Source organism: Orycteropus afer, unplaced genomic scaffold (assembly GCF_000298275.1).
Source record: "Orycteropus afer afer isolate SDZICR_OR568_19922 unplaced genomic scaffold, OryAfe1.0 scaffold00122, whole genome shotgun sequence".
Classification (NCBI taxonomy): domain Eukaryota; kingdom Metazoa; phylum Chordata; class Mammalia; order Tubulidentata; family Orycteropodidae; genus Orycteropus; species Orycteropus afer.
In genome coordinates this window covers 8052837-8066917 of record NW_006921709.1, presented here as the reverse complement: position 1 = coordinate 8066917, position 14081 = coordinate 8052837, and the positions used below count along the sequence as shown (strand labels likewise).

General features: G+C 37.4%; 1 protein-coding gene across 1 annotated transcript in view; it reads left to right on the top strand.

Moving 5' to 3' along the window:
* The window catches only part of MTREX (Mtr4 exosome RNA helicase), a 158440-nt gene that overhangs the window by 109613 nt on the left and 34746 nt on the right, over positions 1-14081 (top strand). The window contains exons 23-25 of the mRNA XM_007944182.2: positions 5552-5657; positions 10506-10562; positions 13804-13966. Of these exons, the coding sequence (XP_007942373.1) occupies positions 5552-5657; positions 10506-10562; positions 13804-13966 (326 nt within the window). The remainder of the gene's footprint in view (positions 1-5551; positions 5658-10505; positions 10563-13803; positions 13967-14081) is intronic.

Below are 14081 nucleotides of genomic sequence, written 5' to 3'. Positions count from 1 at the left end.
TGCTCTTAAACATGCTGCGTGTTATATTTATGCTTATAAATCCCTTTAAGTCTTTTATAAATGAAACTTTTTTGGGATCACGTTTATAGTCTAATGCAGTTTTCACTGACATATTTGAAAATTCAGAATTTTTTATTTTCTACCCATAATGGAAAAGAGAAAAGTGACAGAGGAGGATGTTCTGTATCTACTGCACAAATCAGAGGATGAATGCAAAACAGCACTCTGAACTGAATAAGCACCACTACCAAAGGGGCAGGGAGGCCGCATCTTCCGACCTCCTCTAACTGCACAAGAGAAAGACAGAATCACCATCACTAGCCCAAGGCCTATCCTGTCAGGCCAGTCTTGCTGCCTCCCTCCAGCCCTTGTATCAACCATTCCTCCCGCAACACCCACCACTTCTCTGCTAGGTTTGATAATTTGCTGCAGCGGCCACACAGAACTCGCAGATTATGGGGTTTATTAGGCAAGCACCAGGCTACAATTCTAGTTCAGGAACTATGCTCAGTCTCTCTCAGCCCACTGTGTCTCAGCCAAGAGTCTCTCTCAGTTTCTCTTCCAGCAATGTGTGTCTCTCAGTATCTCTTTCTCAGCAGTGAGTGTCTCTTTCTCAGTAGCATGTGTTGCTCGGTATCTCTTTCCCAGTAGCATGTGTTTCTCAGGAACGTGTTTCAGCAACACATCTTTCTCAGCCAGCAGTCAGAGAGACCTCTTCTGCCTCTAGGAGGGCTCCTTTTGAGCCTGGCAGAGTATCAAAACTAACCAATCATAAAATCAGGATTCTAAACACCTGAGAGAGAGTGAACTTCCCAGAACTTTGCTTTGTGCCCTTGCAACAGAAGTACCCCAGGTGTATAACATTAACATTCAGGAACTCCTCAGTTGCTCACGGCAAATTCCACTGTTGAGTTTACAAAGACTTAAGGCTATAAAAGCCGTACCAAGTGATTTATTACACCTCAACCACTCTTCTGTCAATGTCTTGTACTTTCGTGGCTTGCATGTTGCTGTGATTGGTGAAGCTATGCCACTGGTTCAGGGTCACCTGTAATGATAGGTTTCAGTGGAGCTTCCAGACTTAAGACAGACTAGGAAGAAGGACCTGGTAGTGTAATTCTGAAAAAATTGGCCAGTGAAATCCGTATGGATAGCACTAAAACATTGTCTCATTTCGTGTCAGAAGATAGCTCCTTAGATTGGAAAGCACTCAAAATAAAATCAGGGAAGAGCTGCTTCCTCAAAGTAGAATTGAGCTTCATAACACGGATCGTGTAACGTTTTTGGGACCTTCTTTTGCTGATGTGGCATAACTCAAAATGAGAAGAAACAGCTACAGATGTTCATTAATAATTTGCAATGTGGATTGTATAAAGTATGAATCAAGGAATATTTGAGGTTGTCAGTGAAATGGTATGCTTGAAGATGTGTATCCTAGGCATTTGTGAGCTAAAATGCACTGGTATTAGCCATTTTGAATCAGGCAGTCTTATGGTCTGCTATGCCATGGTGTCTCATTCATAATCTAAAAGAACATTTCAAGATCTGCTCTGAAATTTAGTGCTGTCATTGACAGGATAATATCCATATGTCTACAAGGAAGATCAGTTAATATGATTATTATTCAAATCTACACACCAAGCACTGCTATCTTTTACCAAATTCTGCAGTTTGAAATTAATCAGACATGCAATCAAGAAGCATTGGTAAATACTGGTAATTGGAATGCAAATGTTGGAAACAAAGGAAGGAGGATCATTAGTTGGAAAAATATGGCCTTGGTTAAAAGAAAAAAAGAATTGGTGATTATATGGTAGAATTTTGCAAGATAAATGATTTATTAATGGCAAATGCTGATTTTGCAACAATATAAACACTGATTATACATGTGGACATCATCAGATGGAATACACAGGGATCAGCTACATCTTTGAACAAAGATAATAATGGAAAAGTTCAGTGTGATAAATTGTGAACAAGATGAAGGACTCACTGCGGGACAGACCATCAATTATTTATATACAAGTTCAAGTTGAACTGAAGAAAACTGAAACAGCTCCACAAAAGCCAACGTACAACCTTGATGATTTAAAAAAATTCATTGCCATCAACTTGATTCCAACTCATAGTGACCATGTAGGACAAAGGACTATCTCATACAGTTTCCAAGGCTATAAATCTTTACTAAAGCAGACTACCTCATCTTCCTACCACAGAGCAGCTGGTGGGTTTGAACCACTAACCTTTCGGTTAGTAGCCCAGTGTTTTAACCACACTACCACCAGAGCTCCAATCTTGAGTATATTCCACCTGAACTTAGAGATCATCTCAAGAATAACTTTGATGCATTGAACACTAATGACCAAAGACCAGACAAGTTGTGGGATAACATCAAGGGCATTATACTTAAAGAAAGCAAAAGATCATTTAAAACAGGAAAGAAAGAAAAGACCAAAATGGATGTCAGAAGAGAATGTGAAACTTGCTCTTAAACATACAGTAGCTAAAGTGAATAGAAGAAATGATGAACTAAAAGTCATCAGCAGAAGATTTCAAAGGTGACTCAAGGAGACAGTATTTTAATAAAATGTGTAAAGACCTAGAGTTAGAAAACCAAAAGGGATTAATGCACTTGACAAACTCACTGCCCTCGAGCCGATTCTGACTCAAAGCACCCTCTTTGGGTTTCCGAGGTGGTAAATCTTTATGGAAGTAGATTGCCCAGTATTCCTTCTGCGGAGTGGCTGGTGGGTTTGAATCACCAACCTTCTGGTTAGTGGTCAGGTGCCTTAGGTACTTAACTGTGCTACCCGAGCTCCTTTTTTACAGAGACCAACAGGCAGTCATTTGAACAAGGCAAGAGGATACTGGGTGGTTTAAGATCAGGAAAAGTGTGCATCATGGTTGTATCCTTTCACAATACTTATTCAATATGTATGCTGAGCAAATAATCCGAGAAGCTGGACTATATGAAGAGGAGTGCAGCATCAGGATTGGAGGAAGACTTATTAACAATCAGTGATATGCAGATGACACAACCTTGCTTGATTAAAGTGAACAAGACTTGAAACACTTACTGATGAAGATCAAAGACTTAGCCTTCAGTATGGATTACACCTCAACATAAAAAAATACAAATCCTCACAACTGGACCATTAATCAAAATCTTGATAAATGGAGGAAAGATTGACATTGTTAGGGATTTCATTTTACTTTGATCCACAGTCAACACCTTTGAAAGCAGCAGTCAAGAAATCAAACAACATATTACATTGAGCCTATCTACAAAGCTCTTTTTAAAATGTTAAAATGCAAAGATGTCACGTTGAGGACTATGGTACACTTCACTCAAGCCGTAGTCTTTTCAGATGCCTCATGCATATGAAAGCTGAACAGTCAATAAGGAAGACTGCAGAAGAATTGATGCATTTAAATTGTGTTGGCAAAGAATATGGAATATCCTGTGAACTGCTTGAAGAAAGAATAAATCTGTCATGGAATGCATATAGGGAAAATACTTCTCAGAAATGAGGTTGGTGAGACTTTAGTCTTTGAAGAAGAACACAAGACTTGGTAAATTAGAAATGTCCGTGAAAAAGAAAAAGGTCCTCAATGAGATGGTTTGGCACAGTGGCTTCAACAGTGGGCTTAATCCTAGCAGTGATTATAAGGATGGCACAAGATCAAGTAGTGTTTTCATTCTGTTGTACATGGGGTCACTGTGAGTCAGCACCAAAGTGACGGTGATGATGGTGAAATTGGTCATATAAACAAAATCTTAAACTATAGATAATTTTTCAAATTCAAGAATCAGCGAGTGAACAATATATTTTTTCAGATGTATTTGTTCAAAGGACAAAAAGGAAATATGATACTCTCATTCATTTAGTTGTCCAGTATCAGGGACTTGGCTGTATAATATTTTGTGGTTAAAAACCTGGGTCATCCCAGTTCGCTAAAAAAAGCATGTGAGAGTATCAGTCTTTCATCTTTTATGATTTTGTGCACCAAATTGTCCTTGATACAGAGTTCATGAATAGTAAGCAAATATACAAGGAGATCAGAAAGAAATATGAACAAATGAAAATAATTTGTTTTAGAGATCATTCTAATCTTTATAATATAAATCTATTATATTTAAAATATAAATCTAAAAAAAGAACCTTACAATTATGAAGCAAAAAAAAAATGGCCTGTTTCTCTTCAATAAAATTATGAGTTGTCAAAAATCTTTTAAAATCCTGTACTGTACTGGATCTTTATGATGTGAAAATAGGAGCCAAAGTGATAGGCCAGAACCTAAAAAAGAAATATTTAAAACCTGGAATTGGTATTGTGTTTTGACAATGCAAATACAAGAAAAAACAGAAGTTATGAAACTTTTAGAGATGTATTTGAAATCTGCAGTTAAGGTTTATAAGATGGATACATTCGTGTTCACAGATGACAATTTATGAGTAACAGTTCATTGCTTTCACAGGATTATTACCCATTTTGGTTATACCATTGACTGTTGAACAACAGAAGTTTGAACTGCATGGGTCCACTTATATGTGGATTTTTTCAAGATACGTATCTTTTTTAGAGTAATTAAAAAGCAAAAATGTTTGATCAAAATTATGATGTATTTCTGTAAGTTTACACTGAGTGCGCCTGCCTCTCCTGCTTCCCCTTTTACCCCTTCCACCTCCTCCAACTCTTCTTCCTCTGGCACCCCTGAGACCGCATGACCAACCCCTCCTCTTCCTCCTCCTCTTCAGTGTACTCAACATGAAGACCCTGAGGGTGAAGACCTTTATGATGATCCACTTCCACTTAATGAATAGTAACTAATCATCATGCCGTACAGTTAGTAAACTTATCTATTGTGTATGTGTGTGAGTGCTGTCACGTGACAATCTATTAACTATAGGCAAGAACTGTATGTATTGACTGTTTTTGTTATTGGTAAGGGATCTGGTCAACAATATGCTTTTAGTAGTTAAGTTTTTGAGGAGTCAAAAGTTACATATGGGTTTGCTACTGCACAGGGGTCAGCATCCCTAACCCCCGTATTATTCAAGGATCAACTGGATGTACTTACAAAGCTAGAAAATGTGGGTTTGCTATGCATGTGTTTTAATTACAATTTGTAATAAAGTGTTTCCACTATCCCTTTATTCTTCTGTAAATTAACTGTAAAATGACTTAAATGATTCTTTGAACCTAGATGATACATGTTGACGACTGTTTTTCTGGTATACTGAGAAGTCAGAAGAGGGCTCTTTATTTCTATGAATATGTGCATTTGGGTATTTGCAATAATGAGATCTTAATCTATATGAAATACTCATTTTACATTATTTATGTATTAGTAACTATGAAACCAGCCAGTTTCTTAGTTAAAAAATTATTTGTCCTACACATTACCCACCCCCATGTCTCATCAGTTACTCCTCATGGTCAAATAATACATTTTGTTAGAAATTTCATTTTACGGACGTGTGTGTTCATGTGTTTGTCATCATATTCTAACATTTGAACTTTCTTTTCTTTTTCTGTGGCTGTGTAGTGCTGATGAGCTGCTTCTAACTGAGATGATGTTTAATGGCCTTTTCAATGACCTGTCTGCAGAGCAGGCAACAGCCTTACTAAGCTGCTTTGTGTTTCAAGAGAATGTGAGTTTATAATTGCACATCTTACTAATTAATTTACTCATCATAATTAAATAGCATTGTGAGTGTTTCTAATGATGAACGTACTTCACATTTATTTATTATGAGTAATGTTAATTGGAGATTATGGGAGAATTAAATAAATAATAGGTTGTGTGTCAACTTGGTTGGGCCTGGTTTTGAGTGGCTAGGCAGCTGGATGTAGTTTATTCCCCATGATGAGACTGGTAATCAACTCCATGGTGGGATGTCCTGTGAGTTAAGTAGCTGCCTTAGGGATGTGGTCTGCTTCCAGTATATAAGAAGCAGCTTTGAGAAAGGTCTCTAGCTTTTTGGCACATCTGGATCCTGTGTTTGGCCAAGTGTTTATCTCAGTGGCCTGCCATGTTGTCTGCCAATCTTGGGACTGTTTCTGGACTTTAACTAGTGGCCTGTTGTGTTGCTTGGTAATTTTTGGACTGTGCCATTTTACTTATGGACCTTGGTTTTGTCAGCCTCAGCAGCCAGCAGCTGCCTGAGTGAGGAGATGCCTCCAGCTCTAGTGGGCTAGGAGCAACAGGCAGAGCTGAAGCCCAAGGTTGAGGGGTCTTCATCCAGCTTCTAGAACTGGCACCTTTTCTGGCCTCCTAAACTGTAAGAGAATAATCCCTGTTTGTTTAAAACCCTCTGTTTGTGTGGTATTTCTGTTGTAGCAGGACTAGATAACCAAAACAGTATATATTAGAAAACATAGTGAATTAGTAATTTTTTTATGGATAGTCATCATTAATTATCCATCTCTAAAATTTGTTGTATAACTCTGCATTGTTTGAAGGTCTGGCTTAGACAGTTACAGAAAGAAAAAGATAAGCATAAATAAAATTAGGCGAAACTAATAAAAATGAACGGGATAGTAAGGGTGAATTACCCTCCTTCCCAGTGTTTGAGAATAACTCTGAAACAACTGATCCTACTCGAAACTGAAATTACACTTTTCATGGGCAGTGTTTGAAGTGGTGGCCATAAATAACATTCTCATTTTTGGAACAGCAATAATTTTTCATAAGAGTGGTTGGTTAACTTTCAACAGCTTTTAAGAAACAAAAAAATAAAGGGCTGGATCAAGAATGCTTATCACCATTTTGCTTAATTCCAAAAGGTAGTATGAATTGTTTTTAAAAAGTGAAATGCATTGTCTCACGTTCCAAATTTAAGATTTTATTCATTGTGGATGAAATAGTTTAAAAAAAGAAAAAAAGACCAGTTGCTGTCTCAAAATGATTTAATGTTGCTATCTAAATTTCTAGAGAATCATCATTTACTATATATACTTGGTTTAACTTTTAAGTAAATTGTTTTAAGACATTGTTTTTTGTTCTGGCTTGGATCTCTCTGTTAACCTGTTTATTAGTATTTCCCTATTTATCATCTTTTTTGAAATCATGAGAAGATTATAGCATTGTATAAATTAATAATTGGAATTATGTGGGTCAAATATAGCATCATATATTTACTTTAGTATAAAGTAAATATATTAAATCAAATATATTACTTCTTGGAGTAGGTGGGTACTTTTCTCCCAGGTTCCTGATGACTTCTTATAGCTGTGTAGTGGCAATGATGACAAATCAAAGAGTATATGCCATCCTGAGAAGGCCTGCAATATGCCTGTGAAGTAATTTGCATATAAGAAGAATATATTACTTCACAAATTACTATGTTTGGATACTGTTTTATTAGGTTCAAAAATTTATTACATCAGTTTCCAAGATCATAGTTAGGACATTTGTCAGATATTCTTTGAACAGCTCTAAGGCTTAGGAATTGTTTGGGGCTTGGTAGTCTTCCACCCGTGTCAGACTTTGTCTTATGGCTAATTTCTTGTATTATGCTTTGTTTTGTTTTCTAAAAATTTAGCACTATAAAATTCTCTTATGAGAAGCTAAGTTTGTTACTTCTTCAAAGGGGTTGGGCTTAGCCAAACCACAACTCTTAAATATTGGGGCAAGATGTCAGTATGTGCAATTAAGATTTTATTAAGTAAAACCATACTGTGTTATATGTATTGTCACTGATTTTTGTGGTGCCTTTCAACATCAAGATGGAAAATTTCACCAAGTCACATGGAATTTTGTTGATACTTTCAACAGACTGTTTTCTTCCCGGAAAAAATGGAAATAATAAGGTGCTCGTTATAAATATGATGAAGTTGCTTGATGTACTAATTTCTGTTTAAAAATATATTCTGCCTAAAACTCTACCTCACAGTTTATATAATACTAAAAATAATTTAAAAGATTATGTACAATGTTTATAATTCAAATATCAGGTGTCTAAAGATATTGGGAGCTCTGGTAGCATAGTGCCTAAGGCACTTGACTGCTCACCAGAAGGCTGGAGGTTCAAACCCACCAGCCACTCCTTGGAAGGAAGGTTGGGCAATCCTACTTCCGTAGTGATACTGCCTCGGAAACCCAAGGAGGGGTCACTATGAGTCGGGGCCAACTCGACGGCAAACAACAGCAACAACAAAAATATTTATTAAGTACCCACTGTACAAAGCATAGTGAGCTCTGGTGATGAAGTGGTTAAAGCATTGAGCTGCTAACCAAAAGGCTGATGGTTTGAATCCACCAGCTGGTCTGCAAGAGAAAGATGAAGCATTCTCTTCTGTAAAGATTTACAGCCTTGGAAACCCTATGGGGCAGTTCTCTGTCCTGTAGGCTTGCTATGAGTTGGAATCGACTTAATGGTGATTTGGGTTTGGTTTTGGTACAAAGCATAGAATTAGACACTAGAGATACATCAGAAAGTTTTTGCTTTCATGATATTTATATGCCACTGGATTAAGATAAACAATAAAGAAATAACTGCACACATATTGTGCTGAATAGTGATGAAGCTTATGGAGAAAAGAGAAGCAGAGAAGTCAGGTAGATACTATTGAAGGGACAGGATTACTGTTTGAAATAAGGTGATTAGGGAAGGGCCTCACTGATAGAGTGAAATTTGAATTGAGACCTGAAAGAAAGATGAGGGAACAAAGTATGCTAATGGCTGGTGGTGGGTGAGCATGGGAAAATTACATCTAGTTGACTTGTATCAGGACCAGTGCTTCTGTTCTAGTGCTTCTGTTCTAGTGCTTCTGGTGACCAGCAGCAAGGAAGTGATCAGCAATTGTTGACTACAGATGAGCACAATATCAAAGACATTAAGCAGTCTTAACTTTTCTTTTTTTTATTAGACTGAAATGTTAGTTCATCCTGGCCATTTTGCTGTTTCATCATCCATCGTGATTTTTGGTTTTAACAGGAATAATAATATAGAAGCTGATTCGTTCATTATTTTATAATATATAAATGATGCTGACTAAAACCAAGTCTTACGTAACTACTGATATTTAAAATAAAGGCAAACATATTGCACCTAACCTATCATTGGTTTTTTTTTTTCTTTTCCAAATTACATAAAAGTACAGAAAATCCTATCCCACACCTACATATACTGCACTTTTGTAATAATTTTTTTTTGTTTGTTTATAGAAACCCTATCTTTGGTCAAAATTTCTTCCTAAAGTCTTTTATTCTCATCATAAGCCTTGCAGTTTGGAGATCTAGCTTTATTATTTGACTTTGACAGCTTAAGAAACCAATGCATAAAAATGCAAGCAACTTGTCCAAGTTCATTAGGCTACTAGTTAGTCGTAGAACTGAAATTCCCATTATCTAAATGAGAAATTGGCAAACTTTTCACTAGTAGGAAGGTGTTCTGTTTACCTACTGCCGTTCTGACAAGAATATATCACAAATGGGATGGCCTTAAAAAACAGGAGTTTATTCTTACAATTTGGAGGCTTTAAGTCCAAGTTCAAAGTGCCAGGCTCTAGGGGCTGGGTGAAAGCCTCTCAACCTTGGGGTCCAGCTCTGCCTCCTGTTCCCAGCCCAGTGGAGCTGGAGGCATTTCTTCACTCAGACAGCTGCTGGCTGCTGAGGCTGAGAAGCCCCAAAGTTGACAAGTAAAAGGGGCACTGTCCCGATATTACCAAACCACATGTCAGGCTATTAATTTAAGTCCATTGTAAGTCCCAAGGTCAGCAGAGCATGGCAGGCTGCTGAACAGCAACACAGCTACATGCAGGGTCCAAGCTTGCCATAAGCTCAAGACTATCCCCAAGGCTTCTCCTTATATACAGGAAGCAGACCACATCCCAAAGACAGCTACTCAGCTGATTCTGATAGATCCCACCATGGAGTTGACTGCCAGTCTCATCATGGGGAATAATAACTACCACCAGTTGCCCAGCCACTCATCCAGACCCAGCCAAGTTGACATACAAACATAACCACCACAGAAGGCAATATTAAGAATATTAAAACTCACACTTTTAACTATCTTATGCTTGGTTAAAAAGTTAGAAATATCTGGGTAAAATAAAATTTGGAACCATTATTTTTTAATGTTTTTTATTCCAAATTTTTAGTTTCCCTAGATAGAGAGTTGCATAGAAGCTAAAATGTTTTCAATATCAAAGTTTGATAAGACAGTTTATAATAATGTTACGTAACTAGACAGCTGTGCATGTTTATAATATTTGCTCTCCCTCAATTCCATTTATGGTCACAGAAAATAGCGAGTTAGTACACTTTGTGAATTTGGTAGTATTTTCCTCTGAAATGTAACAAGAATATTACACATTAAAATGAATTTACTTATATAGACTAAGAGTGGATTAGAAACTCTGAATGCTAATGACCAAAGTTTTATAATTTGATACTAATGGTTAACATGAAGCCTTTTTTTTTTTTTTTTGTTAAAAGTTATACTGCACTTTATACTTGGGTTTTTACATCTAATTTTCCTTTGCTTTTACAGTCTAGTGAGATGCCCAAATTAACAGAGCAATTAGCAGGGCCACTTCGTCAAATGCAGGTAAGATTTTCTTTTAACTGCATGTTTTGCGAGGAATAGTAGATTCTGAAGTAAACATATGGATGAGCAGATCATAGTAGTTTATCATTCCACAGATAGAACTGCCTTCAGGATTAAATATGTCACTTGATGTCACTCATGTAATTTAATGCTATTTTGATTAACATCATATGTGCTTTTATTTTAGCAATTAAAAATTCCCCTCCACCATTGTAACGTAAGGCTGCAATGAGTGAGTGCACTTTGAAAACTATGTAATGTAAATAGGCTATACCAACCATTTAGTGCCAGTATTGTTTTCTTCCTCAGTATTAAGAGTGACATCTTGATGGGCTAGAATTTAATTACCTTAACTTTGTGCACTTTTTTCTATCCTAGTTTACAACAAAGTTTTATTATGTTTTATCTTAAGATATTATTTATCTCTAGGTATAGTAGCTCATTTTTTAAATTATTTATGTAGGATGAACTGTGTTTGTTCTGTCCTTTTCAGTGTTAGACAAACATGGAAAGAGAAACTGAGGCATTGCAAGAGAGGACCCAAGAGTGAATCATAAACAAGGTTTCTTCAGTGAATCATTTAGCATCCTCTAACATTACTAAGAAATTTAAACTTCTAAAACCAGGGAAATATTATTTTTTTTAATTGTGATTTGGGTGAAGATTTACAGAGCAAATTCACTTTCCATACAACAGTTCACATACGCTTTGTCTCATGACATTGATCACAGTTTACCACAATGCAACAGCTCCCCTCCCACTTCCTCCCCATAGTTACCTCTTCCCATTGTCCATCCCCTCCATGTACTCCTGCCCTGAGCTGTCTCCCTGTGCATAAGCAGCCCTTCTTTTTCCCATGATTGTTCTGTCCAAGGAGTGTATCTACCTGAGGTAAATGTTCAACTCATATACCTGTCTTTCGTTTGGCTGGAAACCACAGGCATGGGTTCAATTCCAGACCTGAAGGGCAGCTAGGGGCCATAGTCTCAGTGGTTCCACCAGGCTCTATCAGACCAGCAAACCTGGTCCCCACCTTTTTTTTCTCCAACGGAGTTTGAGTTTTGCTCCACAGAGTTCTCCCTCTCTATGAAGGATCTCCTACATAGATCCCCTTCCAAGTGGATGACAGTGGTAGCCGGGCACCATCTAGTTCTTCTGGTCTTATAGTCATATAGGCTGCAGATCGGATATGGTGTACTAGTCTCTAGGACTAATTGTTTCCATGAATTTTGGTTTTGGTTCATTCTTCTTTGCTCTGGACGAGGAGAGACACATCATTGCATCTAGATGGCAGCTTGCTAGCTTTTAAGATCCCAGTTGCTACTCGCCAAAGTAGGAGGTGGAATGATGTTTTGTATAGTATGCTATGCTAATTGAGCTTGATGTCCCCCTGTGACTATGGTCCCAAGCCCACAGGTTCAACTACTCAGTCCCTCTGGGTAGCTGGTTTATGTGATCATTCACATAAACTTATAGGACCATTGTCTGCCTATATATGTTCTTGGATACCCTCCCAATTTCATAGACATACCTAATCGTTTAGCCTGTCCGTCCATCTATCCACCCATATACCCATGTTTGCCTTCACTGACAACGCAGTACTGTATGTGCAAGAGGGTTCATATTTGTTGTCTGTACCTCCCATGTACCTCTCTATGTCTTTCTCATCCTCAGTGCTGCCATATTGGTCACTCACATTTGGTACATTACCCTTCTCTTCACCCAAATCAATCTCTATTTAACAACATAAAACCAGGGAAATCTTTATGAGTCTAAGTGTTTGACCTTCTAAATTACCAAGAAAAGAAGAGTAAATCTGTTAGTATTTAGTATTTCTCTAAATCTGTTTCAGAGGAGCATTGGTGGCACAACAGTTTAAAATCTGACTGCTATATAAATAGAATTACTGGAGGCAATTTTGTGATAACTTATTAGCTACAGCTAACCACCCTGATGGAGAGAGTTGTTGGGCCTGTGGGGTGGGGACTGTGGTCACATGGGACGCTTAGTTGGCATAACATACTCCACAAAAACATTTTTCCACATCCTACTTTGGAGGAGTAGTGACTGGGGTCTTAAAAGCTTGCAATAGGCTTTCTAGATGCAACAGTTGCTCTCTCCAAGTCCAGAGCAAAAAAAAAAAAAAAAAAGAAGAAAATAAAGATGCATGGAAACAATTAGTCCAAGGGACTAGTGGACCATGCATACCTCAGGCTTCATGACCATGAGACTAGAAGTAGATGGTGCCCAGCTACCACTTGTCAACCACTCAGAAAGGATTCAGTGCAAGAGGTCTTACATAGAGTAGGAGAAAAATTTGGAACAAAACTCAAAATTATAAATGGAAAAAAAGAAAGACCAGACTTACTGATGAAAACCCTAAGACTATGGCCCCTAGTCACACTTCAGGCCTGAAATTGAACTCATTCCTGTGGCTTCCAGCCAAACAATAGACATACGAGGTGAACATTGACACCAGGTAGGTACACTTCTAAGAACTATTAACCATGGGAGTACAGAAGGGCAGTATTTGCACAGGGAGATAGCTCAGAGGGCTGGAATACATAGGAAAGAAGTACATAGTGAAGAGATAACTACAGGGAAGAAGTGGGAAGAGAGCTGTTACATTATTGGAATTGCAGTCAATGTTATGAAACAAAATGTGTATGAACTGCTATACAGAAAATGAATTTGCTCTGCAAACTTTTGCCCAAGTCACAATTTAAAAAATAAATTTTGCTGCTAACTGAAAGGTTGGTGGTTCAAACGTACTCAGTGGCTTCATGGAAGAAAGACCTAGCAATCTGCTTCCATAAAGATTACAGCCAAGATAACTCTAGGAGGCATTTCTACTCTGTCAGATGGGGTCAGCCTGAGTCAGAAGCAACTTGACAGCACCCAACAATAAATGTGTCTTGTTATTGTTACGTTTTTGTTAATGAAATAGAGACTAAATGTCACTCTTGAATAACTTTAATAAAGAGCTCTGTTTTTAGTATAAAAGGTATAATTAGGTGAAAATAGTACCTCTGACGTATTCAACATAATGGAAAAATTTCGCTGTTTAATCACTTAGCAGTGGGAACAGGCTCTCTCCCCACTTAGAGCATCCACGTTGCAGGCATAATAATACCTTGGAAGAGAAGAGGCCTTGTGGAATTCTGGCTTTGGAAACCTAAAGACAGAAGTGATATGGGGGATCGAAAGTAAGGAATTTTATATTTATCTTTTATCTTTGAAGGAATGTGCTAAAAGAATTGCAAAGGTTTCAGCCGAGGCCAAACTAGAAATCGATGAGGAAACTTATCTAAGCTCATTCAAACCTCACCTAATGGATGTAGTATATACATGGGCTACTGGAGCTACATTTGCCCATATCTGCAAAATGACAGATGTCTTTGAAGGTATGGTTAAATTTCATAAACATACTTTTTTTTTCCCTGATATAAGTATACTTACAATGACATTGTTTTAACAAAGCAGGAATTTTTTTATATGTATATTTGTGTATATATGTGT